Genomic DNA, 27468 nt, shown 5'->3' on the forward strand with positions numbered 1-27468 from the left:
AAATGTTTTAGAAGCTGCTTTAAAGCCGTGGGCACGCAAACATTTCGGTCGGAGACCATGGACGTTCCAACAGGACTCGGCACCGTCTCATAAAGCTCGTGTGAACCAAGAATGGTTAAAAAATCATGTTCCACACTTCTTTTCGTCCACACAATGGCTTTCGAATTCGCCAGACGCAAATCCGATGGACTATTCCATCTGGTCCATTTTGGAGAGCCAGGTGAGGACTAAAAAATATGCCAGTATGGATGCGCCGAAAAAAGCGATTATACCTGTACGAGAATGGGCCAAAATACCTCAAGATCACATTCGTGCAGCATGCAACTCGTTTTTTGACCATTTGAAGGCTATAGTCAAGGCAAAAGGTGGTCATATCGAGCTAAAGTGAATATATCTTAAAATTGTAATCATTTTTGAACAACTTCTTGAACAAACGTCATATCGTTCACCCTGTATATAAGTAACGGCGCAAACGGAAATTGCCAAGTATGATATTAACAAAAATAAAAGTTTAACTTAATACCAGAATTATAATTTGTGAAGCGGTCCTTAGAAAGGATCCAGAATCCTTGACGAATTCAATGATTGTATTTCTTCAAAATTACACGGTAAGTTTGAAAGTTTTTTCGTTTTCGTTGATTTTTGACAATTTTTTTCTCTGACTACAGGTATCTTTCACATTTTTGGCTGGATATAAATCCGAGTCAACATTTTCGATAACGTAGTACCGTCTGCCGTGCTACAAAGCCTTCAATTTCGCTGAAATTTGGCTCAGGTGTTAAATTCATGGTGCAGTGCAACGGAAATGAACTTAATAAATTTAGACATTTCTTTTTCACAGAAATTATGGAGTTGGCAAATTTCAAAAAAGTCTTTATCAAAAGATACTAAAACCTGATATCGAGTCAAAATTATCTGATCCTTTTTGCATAAATCGGGTATTGTTGGAAAGGTTATAAAGGGTGGTTAAATTTCAAGGGCCGATGTTGAATGTGAACCACACCTAAACGTCAACGACACCGTTATACTTCTTTCTTTGGGGTTCTTTAAAAGAAAAAGGTGTACGTCGATAAGCCAGCAGCAATTCAAGGGCTAAAGGATGAGATAATTCGGCACATTAACGGCATAGAAACCAGAAACTTTTGGATTTTTGTCCACTTCTTTTAGAATAAAGCTGACGTCTCTGCGAGATAGTTTGCTCGGGCGGCCACTGCGCGGTGTATTTTCGGTGGAACCACTATTTTTTAAGTTTTTTACAATGGTCTGGACTATTGCACGATTTAACATTTTTGAAATTTCGCCATATGATTGTTTTCTTTCCTGTGCTGTATAACTAAATTTAGAACGTCAACTGATATTTGTTTTCGAGGAGCCATTGTAGATGCTTAAGTATTTAATGGGCAACTAAAATCAATATTAGCGAAGTAACAAACATAAAAAAGGAAAGAAATAGAAAACGGTATTTTACCGTTATCACAACATAGAATATCAGAGTACAAGCTAGGGAACCGGTTCTGTATGTCCACTTTTGTCAACGCTGTTTTTGCGTTTTTTTAGCATATCTGTGTTGTTTTATGTTAAAGAATGGATTTGTTTTAGTTAAAATGATTTCAAAAAGATTTCAAATGAAATTGCATAAATATAATACATTTTTAAGCAAAGTGTTTACTCGTATACTTTGTAAACAACAAAAGGGAGGGGTGCATGTAGACTTCTGTCGGCCACGGTATGATGCTTATCTGTAGGTTAGAATGGACTGTGACACTCTGAAAAAAATGAGATCTAGAATTCTATTGAGTTTGTTTTCAAAATAATTAATTTGCAACCACAGTTTCGAATGCTAATTTGTTACGCAAATAATTTAAGGACTGAAAACTGACGCACAGCCTAAAAGCCATGGTGGGTACCACCAGAATCACGTTATTACATGCAAAATTAAATTTCGAATTCAAAATAGTCGAGCAATTAATAGCACACCCACACTTGAACAACACCTGGGGGCTTGGTGGTGGCACAATCAAAAAGGGGTAAAAAGTTTAAGCACTCAATTTGCCTTTAGTCAGCCAGTCAGTCATTAAGGCCATTTACACAAACAACTAGCAAGTGGGTGGTACAGTTATTTAGTTGGTTAATACTCGCACGTTTGCTTAGAAAGGTTGTTCAGCCTTTTTGTTGGTGGTTTTGACACGATTATTTGCTTTTTTATTATTTTTTTATTTTATTTTTTGTTTCTAGGTGAGAGCGAGTCAGGGTCTCGGGGATTAAATTAAATCTACTTGGCAAGCATTTAAATGCACACCTGAGCTACCGCAGCTGGTGCATACAACCTTTGGCGGCGGCTATGAACGACCACCAAACGACACACCATGAAATCGTGTCAAGGTGAGAGAGGTGCAGTTAGCCGTTGCAATTTTTAGTGCACTGTACAGCAACAAATTAAGCACTACAAAGAGAGAAGGAGGGGGAAATAAGCAAGTCGGCATTTCGACAAATACATACACATATGGTTACACACACGTACACAAATAAATATAAGGCATATGTAAATATCTACATAAACCTGTGTATATGTGAGTATCTAGAGCGAGCTGCGGTGGTGTTAATTGGCAACACTTTTAGCCAAAATCGGATTGGTAGGTGATAATTAGAGGGCTTAGAAAATTAACTTAATTTTTATGTGGGAGTGCATGGGTAAACACACACACACATACATGTATGCAAAGACTAGCGTTAATCTAGAACAAAATCTTGAAAAAGGTTATGGCACGCATTAAGATGGGCAGCTTCTCCAGACAACGAGTTTTTCAATCATTTTTTGCGAAAAACTGAGAGTATATATATATATATATATATGTATATATGTATATATACATATATAATTGGCGCATACACCCTTTTTGAGTGTTTGGCCGAGCTCCTCCTCCTATTTGTGTTGTGCGTCTTGATGTTGTTCCACAAATGGAGGGACCTACAGTTTCAAGCCGACTCCGAACGGCACATTTTTTTTTATGAGAAGCTTTTTCATGGCAGAAATACACTCCTCTGCCGAGGGGCGACCGCTATTAGAAAAATGTTTTCCTTAATTTTGGTGTTTCACCGAACCAACCAACTGAGCGTACATGTACTTATAATTTAAGTAAAAGCAACACAAATTTTGTTGCCATTTTTACCAAAATGGTATTTAATTTTTTCGCTTTCTTCGCCCTTCTTAAATGCGAGCTCCTGTAAGGGAGAGTCAGAATTTTAATATGACAAGTGAGCAAACCTTTAATAATTGAATCATCGTCACACAAGCATTAAATTATTTTTACTTCAACAACCCAAGAATGCTTCAAAATTTTTGATATGATTTTTAAAATTTTTCGTTTTATTCGTTTTCGCTTTTTGTTTGGTTTTTGGCCTCTAAGTTTATTCTTCTATCAACTTTTTTGTTTGTTTTTCTCACTTTTTTTTTGGTTTTATTTATAATTAATTTAAAGTGCTATTCTTTATAATTAATTTAAATTGACAAAATTCATAGTTGTACCTTCTTGTAATCGGTTTTTTTACGAAATTGTCAGTGGTAAATTAAAATTTTTACAAAAAAGTGTAAAAGCTCACAAAGATTTCATACTGACTTGTGAGCTGCACTCAAAGTGCAAAGCAGAAACAGAAACAAAAACAAATGTGAAAAACACAACGACAGTCTGGGTGGCAATATAAAGTTGCAATTTGATTGCCCTTACGTAATCACCACAAATGAGACTTACAAATATTTTATGGTTTTTGTCATAGATTTTGAATTTTGTGGTTTTCATTATGAAACTTTATATCTCGAATTTATTGCCATTTTTTACTGTCGGTGTATTACTTTTTATTTTATTTTTTTATTCTTTCATAAAGCTATGCACGAATACACAGTGGCTAGCATAACAGTTCGGATAACTCAAAGATAATAAATATTACTGCTTTAAAGCAAGTTTTTCGCATTTTCCGAATAATTTCCTTCAATTCTCCGCCTTTGATGAACTCCATCGATTGTTAATCGAACTCAAAAAGTTACTAGTTAGCTAGCCAAACTTCTGTTATATGTATGATATTATCTTATAATCCTCCCTGTGAAGTTTTTTATTAAGTAAAACCTATTAATTTACTATAGGGCCATAATATTAATCTTGCTTCTTTCAATTATTTCTCGAAGTTTTTACATTAAGTTTGAAACTTTTGTGACAATCAGTCGCCTTCACGAGTGTCGTTGTTGAATAATGAGACTGATGTTGCTTTAGTAGAAGACCGCATGAGTCAAACGCCAAACGCCAGCGACCGCTGGTTAGCGAGAAGCCTTCTTTTTTTTCGCATTACAGTTTTTTTTGCACCTGTCCATCCATTGTCTATCAGTTAGTTTCCAGCGAAGTACTGAATTCGCTTTATTCACCGGATCTTGCGCCGTGCGATTTCTGCGACTTTGCTTCTTAAGCTGGCGTAGACCGGGTGCTAGTGAATTGGATTCATTCGTTGCTGGCCCAAAGAATCGTCACGTAATTTAAATTTATCAATTACTATATTTCGAGCACTTGTTAATTGCTTTCTCTATTCCTTTCTCTACTTGCAGTATCCGTTGACGCTGCACGTAGTCATAATACTGACACGAATAACGAAAACAAATCCTCAAATTGTAGTCTATCCTCCGCATCAGCCACTGCCAATTCGAGCTGCCAGCAAACGTCAATATACGATAAATCAAAACATCTACAACAACAAAAACAACAACGAGTACCAGCAACTGGAAGCAAATCATCCACACGTTATCAAGGTGTGCACCCCCATTTCCATCACCACACCGCACCCTCCTACTATACGGACGTCAATCTGCACATTCATACCCCAAAAGCGAATGATGTTGCCGCTCTGAATGAGAATTACCAAAGTGTTTATAATACAACTTCGCAGTTGGTCAATGAGCGTCACTTTCCCAAGACCAGCACCGCTACAGTAGTTCCGCCACCCATTGGCACAGGTACAGCAGCTATCGGTAGAGCTAATACCACATCACCAACGTCCATTGCTAAGCGCGACCGTGAGTCGGTGAGCGCTAACAGCAGCAGCAACATCAAAAGTAGTAGTTCGTCAAGTGCGCGTGCTGCTTTTTTTCGTGGCGGCTCTGTGGGCAGCAACAGCAACGGCGAAAGAAAAAGTTGCGAACATTTTACGAAATCGTCGCCAGCATTTGGGCGCCCTACAAAGAAAGGTGAATTTAACGATACCTCATACACACCGTACGATATCAGTGGTAGTAGTTTTGTTGTTGGTACGTTAAGTAGTAGTGATTGTAGTAAAACTAATCAATTAGACAACACGACAGACACACACATAAACACCAATCATAATAACAATCACAACAGCAACAACAACATACCCTTAACGTCCCCCACATCGGCAGGCCATACGTCGGCATCAGCATCAGCAACAGCATCCGCGTCGGCTTCGGCTTCGGCATCTGGTCGGAGTCGTAATTCGAATCGGTTCGCTGGTAAAAAACGCGCAGTGCGTGTACGCAGCGAATCACGTCCGATCAGCGCTCTTTATGACATAATATGCAAAGAGAAAGGGCTGGACATTGGCACCAGCAGCAGCAGCAGCAGCACAACGAACGAGGAGGAACATTCGGCATCAGCATCAAACGACGACGAAAACCGTGGTGCGCACAACAAGCGCAGCACCAATAGCAAGGAACGTTGCCGCCAACGCAGCGGCAGCGGGAGCAGAAATAGTAATAGAAATAATAGTAACGATTACTCAGAGATCTCAAAACGTTTGACTGCATTCGTCGCAAAGTCATTGTCCAACCATTCGGGAGAACTCGTTGGCCAGTCCAACATGGATAACGTGGCCACTGTTAATTCAGCGGCTGTTGACACGAAAGCCGCACATGACCGTTCGAAACGCTCGCATAAGTCACGCACACCGAGCAGCCAAAAGTCGGCTTCCAAGAAGCGCAAGGACGTGGGTAAAACCAAAGCGAGTGTCATGCGTTGTGCGATGAGCGACGACGAACCAAATAACGAGACCAGCGAAGATTCCAACGAGCTACGCGCTAACGCTGTACTGTCGCCACTTACAAAATATCATACAGAATTTAGTCATAAGATGAATAGCACGGAGAAGGCGTCCTCCTTGCCACCGCGCCTACAAAGTGCGACGCGTACTTCCAGCTCCTCCGTCAAACAAGCGCTGCAGCCGTACAAAGTATCGGGTCATGCCAACACCGATTTGAATACATATCCGATTGTGAAGAAGTGTCCAGTTCATTCCCGCTGTGACTTGGTGGACTGCGACTATCACTTGTCAAGCGCTCATCGTCCGTCTCATTATACACACGCACATCATCAATCCTCATTACCACCAAACCTGTCATCTGGTCCATGTAGTAGTATACGCTCGCCTAGCACCGCTGATGACGATAGCCTAATGGTAGTCAATAGTCTCGGCTACTCCCCAGACAAGTTGTTCTTTGAGCCTGTAAATATGACCCTTAGCAGTGTGTCATCCGGCGCAGTTAGTGGTAAAAATGTGAATAGTAGTAGCAGCGGTGTAGGTTTCGACCAAACGTCGGCGCGCAGCAATCAACGAATTGGTCGCGCTCAACATCGACGCCTGCGTGAAGAGATGCGTCGTCATACGGACTTACCGCTACTGGACACGCTCTCACCCAACTTGCTTAGTAGCCAACTGAGCACAACGGAGAGAGCGTTGAGCGAAGACGAAGGTGTTGCGGGTGTTAAGCAGCAAAAAAGTCGCACCAGCAAGGCGAGAAGGTAAGTGATAGCGACAAATGTGCCTTTTAGAGCTTTGTAGTTAAAATTGATGTAAATATTATCTTGAATAATTTGAATAAGTTTTAGAAGTGTATGCTCCTAGTGGTAGAAAAAAAGCTATGGAACATTTGAAATGAACCGCTTTGATTTATGTTTTTTTAAAAATTGAGAAACAACTTAAAATTTCAAGTGGATATCCCGAATGGAAAAGTTTTTTCTAACAGCGGCCGCCCCTCGGCAGGCAAAGGCAAACCCTCGCGTCTTTCTGCCACAAAAAAGCTCTTCATAAAAAACATCTGTCAATCGGATTCGGCTTAAAACTGCAGGTTCCTCCATTTGTGGAACAACATCACCACGCAAAGAGGAGGACGAGCTCTGCCAAACACCCCAAAAAGGGTGTGGGCGTCAACGTAAATTACTTCGAATGTATTCCAAGTAGTCCGATTGGCTTCGAGGGCATTTCAAATCGGGCTTAAACCGGCCTCAAATAATGCCGCCAACTTAAAATAATGAAATGATCTGGCTCAGTTTTTAAGAAAGAACTCGTATGACCTGAATCTTGTCTTGTTTTACTTTCAGGAGCTTAATAAATAAGTGGATCTATATTCTGTCAAAAAAATATCGGGAATTGTTCATTTAAAAAGCGCGTGTTACACATTTGACTAAATTTGTTTTTGCTCGAATGTTGGTACAACTCTCCTCTATAGTGTCGCAGAGTTTGAGCGTTAATTCTGTCAATTAGCCTGTTTTTGGTATTTAATTATATCAGTCAACCACAGGTGTGCTCGGCGGTTTTCACTATGGATAAAAATATCGAACAAAGAATTTGTCTTAAATTTTGTGTTTTGAATGGGATTTCGTGTGTCGAATCTTTGAAAATGTTGCAGAGAGCCTATGTCGAGTGTGCTTTATCAAAAAACACGGGTCTACGTGTGGTATAACGCAAAGGGCCGAGAAGTTGTGAATATGTGCCCCGATCTGGTCGCCCATCAACGTCTTCAACGGATGAAAACGTCGACAAAGTCAAGGAAATGATGCTGGAAAACCATCATTTAAGTTTGAGGAAGGTAGCTCGTGATCTTAGCGTGTCTTACGAATCAATTCCCAACATTTCACACCATAAATTGGGCATGAGACGCGTGACTGCTCGACTCGTTCCAAGAGAGTTGAATTTCTTTCAAAGAATTCAATGGAAGAAGGTGGCTAAAGACATGCTTAAGCAAGTGAATTCGGGCCCAACGTTTATCCAGCGCAGCATAACAGGTGATGAGACGTGGGTATATGAGTTTGGCATGCACACCAGTCAACAGGCGGCTGAATAGCGCTATCCACATGAGCCGAAACCCAAAAAACCACGTCAAAGTCGGTAACAAGTGAAAGTCTTGCTACTCGTCTTCTTTGATTATCTTGGTGTTGTCCACTCGGAATTTATTCCAAATGGTACTACGGTAAATAAAGAATATTACTTGGAAGTTATGCGACGTTTGAGAGAGAATGTGCATAGGAAACGGCCCAATGTGTGGAAAGAAAACTCATGGCCCTTGCACCATGATAACGCACCGTCTCACAAGGCTCATATTGTGAACACGTTTTTGACCAAAAACTCGACAAATATCATAGAAGAACCGCCATATTCACCGGATTTCGCCCACTGTGACTTTTTCCTTTTCCCAAAACTTCAATTGCCACTCCGCGGACGCCGCTTTGGGTCGACAGAGGCCATTTAGAAGAATTCGCTGAAGAAGATCTCTTCAAATACGTTTAAAAGGTGCTTTGATGACTGGACTAATCGTTGACACATGTGTATTGCTTCGAATGGAGCCTATTTTGAAGGCGACAAAATAAATTTTGCTGATTAAACAATTATTTTGCGTTTTATTGAACAATTCCCGGCACTTTTTTGACAGAATGTACTTAGAGTGGAATTAGCACTGGAATGCATTAGTGATCTCTGGCAAGTAACATTTTTGGAATAGTCATTAGTAGGAAGAGTTGCGTCTACTCGAATTCGTATTTGGCTTATGCCTTGAGGTCAAACATGTAAAAGTTCTCCTTCTAGATTATTCTGTATTAATATTTATTAAGAAACGTATAGCTCATTCTATGATTGTTGAGAAGGCAGCACAGAAAGTGTGAGATCAACTCTGCGTCTTCCTCATTTAGATAGCTTCTGCAGAAGTCAAGTGTCTGCAGTTCTCCTCAAAATCGTAATGGTCACGCTGTAAACAGTTGTTTTCAATGAGTCTAATGGCTGTTATTGGATGGCTTTGGGTTGCTCTTCACCTCAAATGCGGCAGTTTTGCTTACTGACTCAGCCATGACAAGCCAAAAATGGGCGTCATTGTTAAGCCCTCATCATTGACCCTTTCTCAGAGCGTCGATTTACGTAATACAATTTTAATATCTTTAATATTTAATATCAAATTTTGTTTTAAAATCGGTACGTTTACCGAAACATTTGAATTGATGAAAAAATGTATGGCGATGATTGTCTATCTCGTGTCAGAGTTCATGAATGGTTTGCACGTTTCAGAGGTGGTTGTGAGGACATAAATGGCAATGAACATACGGGCCACCCAAAATCAGGGGGCCACCCGAAAACTCCATCGAAATTGTTCGTAAATTTATCTAAAATGAACCGAAATCATCGCTGAAATTCATGGAATCGGAGTTGAATATCTCCAAAACAACGATTTATCGCATTTTAACTCATCATTTGGGCTTACGAAAGGTCTGTGCATGTTTCATTCCGCAGATGTAAAGTGAGGACCAAAAATTGCTGAGAAGCCAACATTCGAAAGACCTCATTAAAAAGGCGAGCAAAGACGAGAACTACCTTTACAACATTGCGACTGGTGATGAAGCTAGGTGTTTCCAACATGAACCTGAAACTAAGCGTCAAAGTGCCGAATGGAAGGCCTCAGACGAGCCACTACCCAAAAAAACGCGTTTGGAGAAGTCAAAAATCAAGTCGATGCTCATTTGCTTTTACGATTCCAAGAGAATTGTCTACAAGTGTTCGTGTTGGAGTTCGTGCCAACGGGCCAAACCGTCAATGAAATTTTCTATCCTGGTGTTTCGAAGCGTGTGTTGCATCGTATTCGTCGAATTCGCCCTGAATACCGCGAAGAAACTGGCGCTTATTGCATTATAATGCCTCATTGATCCACTCTTGTGACTGATTTGTAACCATCAATCAATATTCGCCTGATATGGATCCCTGTGACTTCTATCTATTCGAAAAATTGCATTTGGTCATGAAAGGAAAACGTTTTGCGTCCGTAGAGGCTATCCAAAAGGCTTGTACCGACATCCTAAAGCTTTTAGATCGCGCAAATCACTGTATCGAGGCTAGAGGGGACTATTTTGAATAAATAAACTCGAAGTTATCAGAACAAAGCTCCTGTCGTCTCTATTTTAGCTAAATTTTTTTTTTTTTTTTTTGGAATTCATTTGGTATTACGTATTATAAATATTATATTAAAAGTCCCTACAGTGCAGTTTGCTAGAATCGAATTAGTCAAAAAGTTTCTAAGTTATGGCAGTCGCGCTTCTACTAGACAGACTGTATGTTTGTGGCTTTTTTTAATTAAGGGGGTCTTCTACCGTCACGGTTTGAAAAAATCGATTTTTTTTTTTTTAAAAGCTACTAATGTTAAGAGTATGCTATAAAGAGGGTTTTATGAAAAACATGTTCCTTCATGAGCATTTCGGGGAGAATACATGCATGCGCGTGGCATTTTCGAGCGTTTCTTTATCTTTAAACGCCTTTTCCCGAAAGTTGACTTTTTTCAACTTTCTGGTCACACATCTACTATAAATATTTGTCGAATTCATTCCATCTTTTTTCCAGTTATTCAGTGAACATCTCGCTATGTTTTCCCAGACCACTTTTTTCAATTTTTGATTAGTTTAATTTTGCGGGCCTCTAAAGTGTAAAAAAAAGAGGAAATTTTCAAACTTTTTTTTTAAAATCACGCATTTTTTACAAATTTCAAAATATTTAAAATCGCCACTGGGAAAACATAGCCAACGCTACACTTTATGATAAAAAAAAAAAATTTTTTTGATTTCAGATAAGTAAAATGGTCGATCGCGTGCCACAAAGTCGCCTAGGACATTTTTACAAGGGCAACCTCGAGGACGGTTCCAGGACACAGGGCCAAAGAATTCGATTTGAAAAATATATTTTTAAATAGTGCAAACTTGTGCAAATTAAATAAAAAAAATCTGATTTCATTATCTCAAGTGGTTGCTTTGTAATTAATTCCCAAAAATAGGCCCGAGATTAAGGCGCGACGGTAGAAGACCCCCTTAAGTAGTTTATCATAAACAATATTCTTTACAATTACAACTAAATATATATACCATTCCAATCCCAATGCATCTGCTCCACAAACTCTATCAAAGACTTAAATGCGCTGTAATCTCATTTTTTTCTGAAAAGCGGATCTCAATGCCCTGTTATAAATAAACATCAACTAATTTCAATAACAACAAGTCACCGGTTTTCGATCGCTTTCTTGCATTTTGCATTCATTATGCGCTTCCATATATTTATGGCATTTTCTTTTCTTTTTTTTTTTGTGTGTTTTTTTTTTTTACAACAAAAAATATCGTCATTTGTTGCTAAGGTTTTATTGCACTTTCGCTGGAAGCATTCAGAGTGGCTCAAATGATTTCTTTCTGGTTTTTCATCATAGTATTGTACTATTTTTCATATTTTGAGGCGAATAATTTGGCATTTGCCTTTACGTTTTCGAATACGTGCCGATTTGTATGCAAACACTGCGCTTCCAATTATGCCGCACAATGAATGTGGCATCCAGGGGAGTGGCGGCGCCACTCTGGCTATGGCTATCTACCCATGAATGCCTGTCGATTGCATTGGTGTTGACTTGGTCATTGTCGCATCGCTGCAGCTAACTGTTATCTGACTCTTGCGCGCCGTCGACTGTCACTGCTATTAATTTACGCTGCTGTAAATTGATGGGTGGCGTCGATAGATGAGTGTACGCATGCGCGCTGGCACACAGACAACTATGTCTGCAGTGGATTTGGTTTGTTTGCTTATCAAAGCATTGCAACTAGTTTTTCTTGCACGTTTTAACCGACTTACGGCCGGTGGAAGTCATCAATTCGCTTAAGTAGTTTCATTTAATTTTTTAGTAGTTTCTGTGATGTGGTTGTTTTTTGGTTTCTGGTTTTTGGCTGGCACCGTTTTCGCCAATATTTTAGGCCGCACAAAAACAAATCTATGCATACAAAGGCGTTTACTGTTTGCTGGCTGCTCATTAAGTTGTTGTAGCGATTTATAATATCGAGACAGTTTACAATTTGATAAATTATCTGGTTTGATGAGAGGTACAAATCCAATTTTTGTTTTTGAATCACGTTTTTAATAAATAAAAATTAATGATTTTAAGTGTTGTAAAGCTTTATTTTAACCGTTATACGCTCCATTGGTTGTTTGTTTGTATACTGCAGCTGTCCAGTTCTTCTTATTCTTCTTAATTGGCGCGATAATCGTTTAAGGGGACCCAGTGGTCTAAACCACGAAAATTTCACCTATTTTAATCACCCATAAAAAATTAAAAAAAGATATTTCAACTTTTCGTGTTTATTTATAAATCTATTGAGCAAACAAAAATTTTTTTTTATTTTAAAAACAATACCATCATAATTATTATAAAAATGCCGCTGTCGAAACTCCACCACGGACGGCGTAGGTAGTTTCAAGACTTCTACTCATCTGAATCACAAAACTCAAGAAGATTCTTAAACAGAAAGACTGCAGTTATGGTCGCAACTAGAACAAATCGAAAAAATTAAAAATTGACAAAAAGGCGCGATTTGAAAAACAGACCCATTAAATATTAAATTAATTGAAAAAAATTATGATTCTAGTGCCGATGGTGGCCATGCAAGTTGTGAAAAAGACATTCGAATTTCAAGTGATTCGGTTGAGTATTTGTTTTTTTTTTCATCCCCGCCGTGCCGAAAAAAGTCGTTTGGAGATAAATGAGTTTAAAGTTTGAGGCACAGGAGCGCGCGGACCGCTCTCTGCCTACTTAATGGGCTGTAGAAGCTATAATACTGCGAATTTCCGCATGAAAATTTCATAGCATATTCTTAAGATATTGTACTTTCGAAAAATTGAAAAAACAAGAAATCGATTTTTGGAAATTACTAGACCATCGGGTCCTCTCAAGCGATTTTGTCCGAGTGTAACAAAGCGCGCCAATCGCCTCTTTCACGTACTAATCGGCGCCAGTTGGACATACCAAGTGAAGCCAAGTCCTTCTCCACCTGATCTGTCCAACTCTCTCATCTCTCCACTTCCTCTGCTACGACCACTTCCTTGTACCGCAGCGAATACTTTCAGAGCCGGAGCGTTTGTATCCATTCCAATATTCGCCGTCGCCAACGTGCAAAGGTCTACAAATCTTGCGCAGAATCTTTCGCTCAAACACTCCAAGTAACGCCTCACCGGATATCGTCATCTTCCAAGCTTCTGCGCCATAAAATTACCTACACGAAATTTCACCAAAAATTCTGATTAAAAAGTTTGCAATTTTCCAGAAAAATATGTGGAATTTTGTGCGAAATAGGAAACTTTAAGTTATATGGTTTTTGTTGTACTATGAACTATATTTTTATGAAAAAAAAAATTAAAAAATTTAATTTTATAAAAAAAAAGTTAAAACTTTGCGATATGCCGCAATATAACCGCCATCCAAAAAAAAAAACAAAAAAAAATTGTCAAAAATTAAATTAAATAAAATTAAAATTTTGAAGCCACTTCAAATTTTGCTTTTTATTATACCGAAGTGGGCTGAAACTCGAAATTGTTCTAAAAATTCGAATTAAAAAGTTTAAAAATTTGTTGAATTTACTCCAAGGACTCGAGGAACCATGAAAATGGCCATAGGAAAAAAATTCCTTAGTTTCACTACTTATAATACAAGTAATACATTGACACATACGCACATACATCCATATTCGTGAATACTTCTTGACGATTAGAATCTTCTAATTGCCAAAGTTTAACAAAATGCTAATGACTTTGTTAACAACTCAACAGATCCAAAGACGACCAAGCGCATATTGCCATTACTTTCATATTTTTCTGTAAAATTAAAATGCCGCACACGATCATATTTCATCAATCAATATTTCAAGCTGGCAGTGACAACAATTTGGTTTTATGTAAATTTATGTTCTTTAACCCGATATGATTTCATAGACGTAGCCAGTCATGACGCGTCGTCAAAATTTCACGCCTCATAAAGTCAATTTACCTAAAAAAGGAATGCCGCCGGCGACAATAGTAACAAATAACTACACAAATAACAACAACAGTTTATCATGTATACCAGTAATGACGCGCAACAATAGTCAAAATGTCCAAATACCAATTATCTGAACAGCCGAAATGACAAATTGTCGACAACAGTCTTAGATTTATGCATAAAGAAACAATAAAAAAGCGAGAGAAAATGTGCTGGCTGGAGCATTTACTCTCCATGCTATGTACATATAAATAAACTAAGAACTTATTTAAGAAATGGAAATTTCCGACCATTAATAAATTTTGTTCTCGAGTTTAAAACTGATTCTTCTTACTGCAAAAACTTTTTAATATTCCTGTTATATTTGCATGCGTATGTTCTTTCGTCTCTTCGCGCTGGTAACGCCGTTAATATGTTCAATTTGTGAAGCTCCACATGAAAACATGTCTGTACCCTGTAGGAAAAAGCGCTTATTTCGAGCTGGTACTCTTATGGCGAATGAACCCAAGTCAATGCCTGGTTAAAGCTTGGTGTTTTTTTGGGTGTTTCTTTAAAAGCGTGTAAAATGGAAACGAAGATTTTTATTTTTGTTTTGAGTATTTTATTTTTTGATCTATTGTTAAAAAATAAAAATTTTCCTTTGGCCATATGAGGTTCGTTCAAAAAGTCGGAGGCCTTCAAAAAAGGGTCTTCCGTGAACAAGTATGTATGTCGCTGGTGACACGGATTCCCGGACTCACAGGTGTCTGAAATCAAAAGGACAAAGGGTTCTTGCTCAGTATGAATGCCGTTATAGTATGAACTTCTTCTTAATTGGCGCTATAACCACTTACGCGATTTTGGCCGAGTTTAACAAAGCGCGCCAGTCGTTTCTTTCTCGTGCTAACCGGCGCCAATTGGCCACACCAAGTGAAGCCAAATCCTTCTCTACCTGATCTTTCCAACGCAGAGTAGGCCTTCCTCTTCCTCTGCTACCACCAGCTGGCACCGCATCAAATACTTTCAGAAGTGTGAACTACGATCCTAAAAAAAAAATTTTACAAAATGGCGGACGTTCAAAGATAAAAAACCATTTTTGACCCTTTTTTTACTTAAAGGTTCGAAAGAATCCTAAAAATGTTTTTTTTTCGAAAGATTTTGTATTTTTTTAATTTCTTCAATACAAACTTTTTTTTTTGTTGGGTGAGGTAGGGTTCAAAATACCTTCGCACTAACAGCGACCGTCGTCTACTGCGTTCAGTGGTGCGGCAACTAGAACAATCCCACCTTCTCTTCTGGGAAGACTCACTTTCCGGGACTACTTTCTGCATTACTTCGGGAGGGCACAGAGCGGCGCCCATAAAATGAACCAGTTCTATTCACCCACGTCTGGGTCTATCGTATTTGTAGCCAGCTTCATGCATAGATTTCCGTCTTATGTCTCTGTCATGAGCACTCTCTCTGTGTTGTTGCACTTGGTCGAGGCCCATCTGTTTTTTTCATAATACGTCTTCAACATTTTTTTAACCGCATTCCAGATGTCCTCGCGTTTACGCATTTTATTGACTATATCGATCGGCGCGATGTACCCAATCTGCTCTCTCAGAGCATCTCTCTCCACGAGCCATCTCCCGCAACTAAAGAACGTGCGTTCAGCGTCTTCACTCGACGCTTCACAGTATAAGCATCTGGGGTCGCTTACCTTACCCATGCTTGGGCTTTGCTGATAGTCAAGCAGAGATCAAGGTAGGGCACATCACTTCAAGATGTGTTAACGAATGCCATAGGTCGCTCTCGCTTATTCAATAACACAACACCACACTTTGTTGGGTCCCCGGCCACTCTGGAGTGAAGGAAACTGAAAGAGCGCATAAGTTTGCCAGGAAAGGCTCTGAGCTGGACAGGACCTTCATCGAGTGGTAGGGAAAATAAGTATTCGTCTAAACGAACTGTAAACTGCAATTGACTTGAGCGTAAACGCGAAAACCAATATAAGGTGGGCTCTAACTACTAACTGCAGGGTCTCCAAAGCGCTCTGGCTAAAACTGAATCCTTAAAGGACAAAATAGCTGGTTGGATTCAACAGATCAACTACCAGCGTCCTCACAGGTGTTATAACGGGTCGCTGCACCCTAACCAGTTGGCGAACACCCCTCACCTCACAATGACTTTGGCAGGAGTCGCGGAGATGAAGAAGAAATTGAGTCGGTACAACACCTGCTCTGTGAATGTTCTGCACTTCAACGAAGCCGTGCCAAATATCTTGACGATTATTTCTGTGAAGACCTGGGGAATTTACAAAATGTCTCGCTGAAGGGACTAGTTAACTTGTTAAAATGATCTACGTGGTTTAAACAACTTAGTTAAGGGATGGAAATGAAATGTAGGTCAAGGCCAACGAGTGTCTTGTCTTACACAAGCAACCTGACTAACCTAACCTACAGGGTTTAATTGAAAAGAAATGGGCCTTATTTTTTTAAGCAGTTTTATTAAACCTTTTGGCTTATACAACTAATATTATTTAAAATAGGACTCTTGAGTGTCAACACACCGCTGGTAGCGGTCCCTCCACTGCAGGAAACATTTTTTAAACTCATCCGTCAGAATCGCGTTCAGTTCGGCTGTCACAGTTTTTTGGATCGCCTCGATGGGCCTCCCCTTCAGCTTTCTTTTCAGGCGCGGGAACAAGAAGAAGTCCGGAGGGGACAGGTCTGGGCTGTAGGGAGGGTGGGGAAGCACCGGAACCCCCATCTTGGTCAATGCAGAGGTGCAAAGGAAGGCGGTGTGCGCCGGCGCATTATCGTGATGAAGGGTCCAATTGTTGACGAGGTCGGTTAACATTGTAATAAGTTAAATTTAACTCTTCACTGATCTCACGTAGACTAGCACAACGGTCAATGTTCAAAAATTCACGAACCCGGTTCACATCTTCGTCTGTTTGTGTCGTCGAAGGCCTTCCAGATCGCTGTTCGTCTTCGACGTCCTCCCGGCCTTCCTTGAACGACTTGTGCCACCATTTTACCTGGGCACTGGACAGAGATTGGTCCTCGTAAGCCTCCTTGAGTAGCCCAATGGTTTCGGTACTCGTTTTGTTTAGCTTTACGCAAAATTTGATCGAGTAACGTTGCTCCAACGATCGCTGCATTTTCGCCACTGCAAAATCCTAACACTTTTTTAAAACAGCTTTCACGCGCGGAGCGATGTTGACTGCACCGCTCTTGCCAGCGAACTGGGACCGATTTCTAGTGAAAGAGGAAGATCTAACGATCATTTTCCCCCACCAGCCGATTCGGTTGATCGCTTGGCAAACGCTCCGCGCGGGAAGGCTCATTACTTTTCAATCAAACCCTGTAACCTAACATAAATCATAAGACTTTATGAAAACTACAAGTTAAGATACCACCCTGGTAAGATGCTACTAATTGAAGATACGATGATAATAATAGTTTTATAATTTTTCAAAGCGCGAAAATATAATCACTATTAATTTGTTTCAGTTTCGAAAAGTTCTGAGTTAGAATTTTGTCTTGCTACTTTAAGTTTTTCCTACAAGGTCGGTATCCATAAAAGGTGACATTCCTTTGTACGTATGGAAATATGTATATATGCATGGGCGTGTCTGTATAAAGGGCACACCACTAGTGACTTGTGTATCGTTGGCTCTGTCCAAATGTCTAGCAGATGACAAGTACATTTACTTGCCAAATTTTCAAATTCCCAAGACCAAATATTTAAATAGCAATAGCGTGGCATGAAGTTATAATCTTGGCTGTAAATCGGTTTATCGGTTAAAGATTATCGGTGCACAGGTTTGGTTTCGTGTCATTTTAATTTTATTTTTATTATTTGCAATGATAATCCGTCTTCGAAAGTTGATAATTTTTTATTCTTTTAATACGTCTTTTGATATTTTCAAACAAACAAATTACAATTTTAATGGCAATATGTTTTTTTTATAAATTATTTATATAATTTTTTGCTACAGTTTAACCCGTTAGATCCCTCTGTTATTAGTATATTTTGCCCTTTCTCACAGAAGAGACAAAAAGCCTATTGAGGAGTTAGAGGGTTAATATGTTCCGCAAAAATCGTCACCATTATTTTTTACATAGAAATCTATTGAATATTGTTGTTGTTATTTTATGTTGTACAGCGGTATTAAGCTGTTGTCGCTTATTTTCAAGCAATATGAGCCATCTCTGATAATTTTTTAGTGTTGAGTGTAGTGGTTTTATTCGCCTTTGAACTCCTTTCCGCCCCTCAAATAAGTCCTCAAGAACTACTAACTTTTTCGGCAGCGAAATTTTATCTTTCCTTTTACTTTGGTGTGTCTTCAGTTTCCCTTTAAGGATTTTTTTGTTGCAACATTTCATTTTGGCAGTTTTCTTTAAAAATGTATACCACTAATAGGCCACCCTTTAAATGCGTGCATACATTTGTTTATGTTTGCCTACCTATAACAAGCCGTTGTTGAGGGGTTGGTTTGTTTTGAGTGTGTTTTTGTTTGTTTTTACTTTATTGCGCTTTCCTCTCAATTACATATACGCACATACTTATACACGCACATGCTCGCGCTTCCATGAGAGAGAATATCTTTTGAACTGAAATTGCCCAGCAGTAAAATTGCACACGTTCCAGAGACAAGTAAGCTGCTCCTACGAGACTCGGGTGTATGTTAAGGAAGCAACCCAACAAATTCACTGAACAAGAGAAGCAACAAGAAGGAAACAAATATCATATTTTATTGGGGATCCCTACAAAATGCTGTATATCAAAATTATTTTCGTACGAAATACTGTAAATTAACGTAACAAAATTCTGCAGTGACAAAATTCTGTATTTACAGAATTCTGTATTTACAAAATTCTGTAAAAACAAAATTCTGTACTGTCTTAAAAAAATTCTGTATTAACAAAATTGTGTATTGACGAAATTCTGTATTGACGAAATTCTGTACTGACGAAATTCTGTATTAACAAAATTCTGTTTTGAAAAAATTTTGTGTTGACAAAAGTCAACGAAAAAAGGAGTTCTACGCAAAAATACGGTGGATTGCGTAGCCGGAGTCGGACTGATGAGGGTTATTTTTTTGAAGCGCGGCTGAAGGCCGCCCACGCGAAAAGAAGTTCTACGCAAAAATACGGTGGATTGCGTAGCCGGAGTTGGACTGATGAGGGTTATTTTTTTGTAGCGCGGCCGAAGGAAATAACTATAAAATAGTAAATTCAAAAGCAAAGCGCACCCATCTATACCATATTTTGATAGAACTCCAGCAGTTGGTGACTACCATTCGTACCTGAAAATGAAAAAAAAAGAATTATTGCGAATGACACCTCATCTGGCAATGATAAACTTTTGAGATTGTTTCTGCCATGGAAAAGTTTCTCATATCTGAATTCTTTTCTCGTCACTTGAGCGAAACTAGCTACGACTAAGTAATATAGACTTATTGGTTTACTAAATTTGAAGTATTTTCCTAAATATATTAAAAAATGTTAGTTAAAGAAGTGTCTCAATTGTTTATTTCGAAATTTGACCTGATGGAGGAAAAGAGCTTACGAATTGTGCCTACGAAAAGAGCCTACAGAGTTATGCCGCGTCTCAATAACAAACGTTTAGCTTTTACGGAAAGTTGTTTTAAGTCCAGAAAAACTCTTATTTCAAGAAACAAATATCTTTCATTTAATTTTTTTAATTTTCACAGTACAGGGTGCTGCTCGTATTCTGAAAAGAGACTTAAAAGAGCTCTGAAAAGTGCAGTTGAGCTCGTAGTGAAAAGAGGCCATAAAAGTGTGCGTAAAAAAAATTGTGGTCAGTCGATCACACATCGAAAAAATGCGCAACACCGTCAAGGAAAAAAATTATCAAAAAGGAACGAGAATTTTTATCTACTTAAATCATTCAATTTTTGATATTGAAATTTAATGGGCTAAGCTATGAACTTGGTATTCCAGGTAGCTTCATAAAATGTATTCCATTATTTATAGATTTATGGATATAACATTTTAAGAAGGATCCTCGAAAAGGACGGAAAAAGGCCAGACCCGAAGATTTTATAAACGGTGTGCAACGGAGCGTTGGTTACTTCTGTTATAAAAACGATAAAATTGTGAAGAAAATTTGCTGAATTTTTATAAATTTTGTTCAAAGTTTGAAGTTTTGAAGAAAATTTGCTAAATTTTTTATAAATTTTGCACAAAGTTTAAAAGTTGGATTAATATGATATTTGTTGTTGATGGAGATATATTTTTTTTTAATTAATAGACATTAAACAAACAAAACCAAAAGAGATTTGCCCATAACTGGTGAAAATATCGAGATTCTATTATTTTGTCCGTAATTGTGTAGGCACTTCCCTCTATATTTTGAGAAAGTTGTATGTACATTTAAAAAACTTTACACCTACCTCGCCTACGATAAACAATTGTTTCGCTATCAACTTAAAATGCGATGTTTTTCACAGTCACTAATGTCGGTGCATACGGGCACAATGTAAGTAGTTATGTTTCTAGTTGTGAACTAGAACCGCACTAGTTATGAACTACTTTTTCTTACTATCTGGTTCGAGTATTTATCTTCTTTTGTATACCAACTATACCGGCTCTTCTTTCGATTTCGTGGTCGTTTCTAACTGCGACTTCGTTTAGATTTTGAACATTTCGTTGCAATTTTCAAATTAGGTTCCGCTTGCTGAAAATTATATTGGCCGTTTATTTATATTTGTTGAAGGCGATGTATGTATGTGTAACACTAACTGACTAAATGACAGAAACAATGACATAGCTCTCCTCCAATGACATGCACACATACGTACACTTGCGTTCAAAGAAATAGTAGCGTTACGAGCTGCCAATTTTTAATTGCTCTTTTGTATTTAATTTATATTTTTAATAAAAGTGTTGTGACTTCTACAGCAAAAGCCATATAATTCAAGGCACTAACTTTTGTACAAATAAAATTTGATTTAGGAAATTAAAAAAAAAATTATTTAAATTTCAAATTTTTTATTCAGAATTTGTAGAAATGTAGTGCATCAGTTAAAATTACAATGAAAAAAATAGATGTATTTTATCATATTATAACTTTTGAAATGTTAATAATTGAAATTATTGTTAAAACTAACCAATTTCTACATCACAAATTAAAAAATTTTTTTTGTTTAAACAAAATCGTAAAGAAAAGGAAAGACGTGAAGATTATTTTGGCTCAAATCCACATTCAAATGCTGAACAAATTTCTCGATCTGTTAGTGCTTTTCTTATGTAGTTATGAAAAAAAGCAGATCCATAAACTAAGTCAGCAAACGTTTATTTTTGACAATTTTTTTATCGTCGAAGTGTTGCCATTTTCTTCCATATGCGCGGAAGTATTTTATATGAAAGAAAATATAGTATTATTCTGTGTCATAAGAAATCCATTATTTTTGCGTAAAATCTTTGCTAGAACGCCCGTGAACTTCGATTATTTCTGTGATTTTATCGACATTTTCTTTAACATCAAAAATGCCTGAACGAAATCGACGAAGCCAGAATTGCACGTAATTCGCCGTTACAGCATCGGCACCAAAAACACCGTTTACAATTTCAGCGGCCTAGCTTGCATTTTTCGCCTTTATCAAATACTGTAGTTGTTAAATGTACCGAATTTTCTCTTTGTTGACTTCCTGTAACTCACAACTGAATGGAATAAACAAGAAATGGAAAAAGAATTTGAAAAGAAATTTTAATTTTAAGAACGATTTTTTGGTGTGAAAAATGGTCTCCCCATGGACAATAGACGCCGACATAGCCGGTTCTACTTAACCGGTTTTGATGAAATAAAATTTAAATGGCGTGGAATTGATGTCGTTGATTTTTTTAGTATTTTTTTCGGACCTTTTAAATAAAAAAAAAATGTCAAAAAACGGTTTTTCATCTTTGAACATCCGCCATTTTGTCGAATTTGATTTTTTTTTGTTTAAGATCGTAGTTAACACGATAACGACATTCATACTAAACAAGAACCTTTTTGTCGTTTTGATTTCAGACACCTGTGAGTCCGGAATCGTGTCGCCAGGCGACATACCTTTTTTTGGAAGATCATTTTTTGAAGACCGATAAACGAACCTCGTATGGCCAAAAATCTTTTCTTGTATTTTAACAAAAATAAAATCCCTTAAACAAAAATAGAAAATCCTTTTTTCGTTTCCTGTATGACACGCTTTTAAAGAAACATCCCAAAAAACAGCATTTCAAATGAAGCCAGGGAACCATGTTTCAACATCCAAAGTGTCAGTGAGATTTAAATATATGTACATATGTGTAGAAAACTACATCGTTCAACCGATTTTGGGTCTTAGTTGCGCGAAGATAATTCTTCAATCTTCGGAGAACTGATAAAGATCTTTCGTTCGTACAGGAACAGCCAGGTATAGTCATCAGTAACTATACAAATTTTAAATATTCAGAGACAAGCGATCGAATACTTTCATTTTCGCGAAAAAAATCAACAATATCCTTTAATTTTTAGTATAGCAATTATGCATAATCACGTATACTTACGAATCTTATGATCCTCTTTAACATTTTTCTCTTGATTGAAGTGTGCTTTGTTGGCACTTTCCCCCGGTGATGCCGAATTTTTATTTGATTGCGAAAAATTGGGATTATTTTCGTATTTTTTATACTTGATGAGGTATTTGTCCATTTTATCGGATTTTCCGGCGCACGAGTAGCACTCAATTTCAAAGGATTTTACCGGCAATGCAATTCGTATTGACCATGGATACGTATAGTATATGAAATGACAATAATAACGAACAGCTGATATACGCATACAGAGAAACAGAGAGGCTTGAGAATTTAGGCTTGTACAACAAAAGTGGCGCTTTTAGCTAGGCTAAGTAACATGGAGGGACATTTGAAATGTAAAATTTTGAGAAAATATTATAGTTTGTTTTGGTTTTCATTAATTTTATTGTTATTCAGATATAAATTTACCTTTGTTTCAAGATTCCAAGTATTGGATCCAATACTCGGTGAATTTCGAGTTTTGGGCACCCTATACCAACAACATATCTTTCACCGCCCCTAAGCCAGGGCCTTGTTTGATCGATGCTTTCCGAGAAATCTATCACTACAACCATCTACCGAGCAAATATTGGATTTATTTTTGCCCAAACTAATATTTAATGTCGGATACAAAAAAAAAAACAATTCTAAAAAATGAAACGAATTTTTCAGCGAGTTTAAACTTACACTTTAGTGGACAAAAATTTAACGGGCTGAGTTTGGAGTTTTCTCAAAATTTAAATTAAAAATAAAAAAAATGTTGATTAAATTTTTTTTAAATTTATTAAATTTTCCTAAATTTTGTACCAATTTCGTAACTTTAAGTTATATGTTTTTTGCTGTAGAATGCCCAATACTTTTACAAAAACATGAAAAAAGTTCAAACTTCGTAGTTCGTTGCGCTCCTATTATTTCGCACACAAGTGTACATTCACATCCGCAGATATGGCGCGCTACAGTCAGTGACAACAACAAAACTAACCAGACTTCAATAAGCTGTTAGACCTGCTGCTCGCAGCGCTGACTGACTGTTTGTCTGCACTCCATGTCTGTATGTAAAAGTTTGCTTGTTCGCTTGTTTGCCTGTTGAGTGCGTATCTCACAGATACAAATCATGTTTTTGGTGCATACATATGGATGTACACTCACACCTACCTATACCATATGTATTCAAGTCACTCTGCCACTATTGCTGCCTACAGGCTGGAGAGCTCGCTGGCGAATGTAGTTTGATGATTTCAACGTGCTTGGCAGTAGCTTAGCGCGTTTGGCATCGTTTAGTTGAGCGGTAAAAGTAACTGTAGTGCGGAACTATTTTTTTTTTTGAAAATTTATTTTTCGAATTACAAGAATCCGTTTTGTTTTGGTTTACAATTATTTTTTTAGTGTTCGCAAAATCAAAACAAATAGAAACAAAATTAGTTTATATGTAAGTGAATGCCTTGCGCGAAAAAGTGTCTTGCACTTTAAAATCAAATCCTGTTAGGCGGTTGTCAGTCGTCGGCTGTTACGCAGCTTACTAGCAAATAAAGTTTGGCGCTTTACTTATTTACTTACACATGCACATACACATACATGTGTATGTATGTGTGTGCTGCATTATATTGAGAAAAACAAAAAAAAAAAATGTATATAAATAAATAAAAACCAGTAAAAAAAACGCCAACTAATTAAATTGTGCCCCCTTTCATTTTGCCAGATTTATAAATCGTCCCAGCCATACACCAACACATGGTCGCTCCGGCAACAGTGCCAATGGTTCACCGCATCCAATACGCCGCAACAGCAATAAACAAAACAGTGAGAGTTCTTCTTCGGCATCTTCCCCAGCGCCGACGAATCGTCGCAACTCTTCCGCAAACGGCATAAACAGCATAAACAGACCAACTGTTGTGCCACCCATCAACACCGTTGCTGCAGTTGCCGGTGTTACCATCGAGGATGTGGGCTCCGCCTCCTCGGGCGATCACCTTAATCACCATATAAAATTATCACCACTACAAATAATGACCAATTCAGCGACACCAGTCACTGAGCTCCCGCCGCGGGCAAATGGCAGCGCTGCGTTAGGCGAGGGCGAGGCACATCCCGCTGAGGCCGATATGCACGACGAGGCGCATGAGGACACCGGCAACGGCAGTATCGGCGTACAGACCATCATTTCGGGTGAGTTGAAAGTGCAGCTCTTGCTGATTTTCCGCCTCTTTTAACTACTGTTGTTATGTTTTTGTGTATTTCCTTGTTTGGCTGATTTTTTTTTGTTGTTTTTTTTTCTTTTGCTGATTTGCGTTTTTTTTTTCTTTTGCCGATTTGCGTTTTTTGTTTTTTTGCATAATTGCATATTACACTTTTGTTTTATTAAAATCATTTAATTAGTTTTCTAAGTTGTTCGACGTTTTTGTTAAATGCATTCATGTTGTAATAAGTTTTTTATGACTTTGGCATGATTTGTTTAGTAGTTTGATTTATCTCTACAATTCGTTTGCATGCCACAGTTTTTGTTGGTATTTCACCATAACAGAACGAGTTTTCTATTAGTAATCTTTGTGGTTATTTTTCAATTTATCACAACAAGTCGTCGTCTACTTTAGATCGGCATTTAGTAAATATTGCTTTGAAATTAGTTAAGTAAGTGCCGTTGATGTATAAATATTTATGATAAGAAAAGTATACAACAAACACGTATGTATGTATGTATGTAGAATGTGCTTGCGTTCACATATTTTACTTACTGCAGCACCTGGTAAACTCTATTAATTAAACGGCCTTGCGTTCTTGCAACGGCTTGCATTGAATCTTTCTATGAACTCGAGCCGATATCACCACCGAAGTGGTATTTTCATTTTATAGCCGGGTTGTTTTATTCATATAGCCGAATTTTGTTCATTTCGAAGGCAATTTCGTAATTCCGCGTTTGGCAAGACGTTGTTTTTGTAGTCAAAGCATAATAAATTCCCATAAAAAATTAATGATTGCTGCTGCAGTGACAGCCTTGCGATGGATATACATCGGGTCGTTCCAGTAACGTATACCGAGCGCCGTCAGAACTATTTAATTTTTTTTTTTTTTGTGTTATGAAAAAAGCAGATCCAGAAACTGAGTCAGCAAACGTTTATTTTTAACAATTTTTTGTCGTCGAAGTGTTACCAAGCTGTCGGGCTGTCGAAGAAATGGCACATGCAGAAATGAAGCTTCATCTTTTCTGCGCTTTCCTGATACATAAGTTGTGTAATTCTCTTTAACAACAGTTTGATGATCGGGAAGGATGTCTCTGAGACCAATTTAATTCCCTTCCTGGCAAGCTCATCAGCAATTTCATTTCATTTTTTTTCATGATCAGTTAACTTTCGCTTCACAAAAAGGCTCGAATATGTTACATTTCAGCAAAGATCGCAATCGTCAATTCGTTTCAAGGATTCGCCTGCGTCAATTCGTGAGACATCCATGCACAATAAACTTTTTCCCGTTTCCAAACGCTTTTCTGCTCATACCGAAGGCGAACAACTGGATTTTCTTCATTTATCGCCATTTTTGATGGTTGGCCTATCATAATGGAGTCGTTAAAAATAGACTGACTCAGGACTCAGGAAAAGTGGTTCATTGAAAATGATAACCTTCCTTCAACAGTTGTTGTTTCTGTTGTAGTTTGCTTAGGTGATGATCCACTAAGCGCTATCTAACGGCATCCCTTTTTTTGTTAAAAAAAAACATTTATTTAAGTATAAAAGTGAAAAAATATTTTATTCAAAACATTGTCCATAGGAAGAGGCAACTTTTTCCCATCTTTCAGGCAATCCATATTCCATCCCAAAAAAACTTCGCATCTTTTGCGCCGAGAAAGTCATCAAGCCATTTTTTAATACCTTCAACATTGGTGAACCGTATTTCAGAAAGGCGATTCTGCATCGACCGAAACAAGTGGTAATCAGAAAGAGCTATGTATGGGCTATAAGGCGGGTGAGGTAGAATTTCCCATCCGGCATTTTCCAAATAATTTTTGACCGGCACTGCAACATGTAGCCGAGCATTGTCTTGATGGAAAATCAATTTCTCGTGTCTGACTATTGCTTGCTTTAAACGTATCAATTGTTGCCTGTATAGCTCTCCCAGACACCCTTCTGATCCCACCAAATACAAAGCATTACCTTCAAACCATGAATATTCGGCTTTGGTGTCGATTTGGCTGGTTGGCCTGGCTTCACTTATGATCTTTTACGCTTTGGATTGTCGTAATGAATCCACTTCGCATCGCCAGTGACAGTACGGTGCAAAAACGATTTCTTTTTGTGGCGATTCAGCAGCATTTCAGACATGCAAAATCGTCTCTCAACGTCTCTCGGCTTCAATTCGTGTGGCACCCAATTTCCTTGTTTATGAATGTATCCGGCTGCTTTTAAACGTTTAGAAATGGCTTGTTGAGTGGCTTCCAATGTTTTTCCAAGTTCTTCTTGAGTTTGACATGGATCCTGATCGAGTAATGCCTACAATTCTTCGTCTTCAAACTTTTTTGATGGACCTGAGCGCCACTTTTAAATCGTGCAAACCACTGCTGACATACTCTAACCTCTGAAGCATATTCAGGATAAGCTTCTGAGAGTAAACGATGTGCTTCTGTTGCACTTTTCTTTAAATTGAAGAACAAAAGCAAACCTCCCCGCAAATGCTGTTTTGTTGGAACGTAATTTGATATTTTGACTGTAATAAAAAACATTTGTGTGTTTACTAATATTAACTGTGACATATCAAATTTACTTGATTTTTTGGCGTGCTTTAAGGGGGTCTTCTGGTCTCGAGGCCCTGAAATTAAGGGTTTTTTTGGGGATTGATTGTGACAAATCCTGTGAATATTTAAAA

The 27468-nt window shown here is 38.0% G+C and overlaps 1 protein-coding gene across 3 annotated transcripts in view; it reads left to right on the forward strand.

The window, feature by feature from the left end:
• Positions 1 to 27468, forward strand: part of LOC129241478 (pneumococcal serine-rich repeat protein-like) — a 143429-nt gene that overhangs the window by 41880 nt on the left and 74081 nt on the right. For all 3 annotated transcript variants that reach the window (XM_054877819.1, XM_054877820.1, XM_054877821.1), the window contains exons 2-3: positions 4592 to 6794; positions 24314 to 24780. In XM_054877819.1, the coding sequence (XP_054733794.1) occupies positions 4592 to 6794; positions 24314 to 24780 (2670 nt within the window). The remainder of the gene's footprint in view (positions 1 to 4591; positions 6795 to 24313; positions 24781 to 27468) is intronic.

This window comes from Anastrepha obliqua, chromosome 3 (assembly GCF_027943255.1).
Source record: "Anastrepha obliqua isolate idAnaObli1 chromosome 3, idAnaObli1_1.0, whole genome shotgun sequence".
Taxonomy (NCBI): Eukaryota; Metazoa; Arthropoda; class Insecta; order Diptera; family Tephritidae; genus Anastrepha; species Anastrepha obliqua.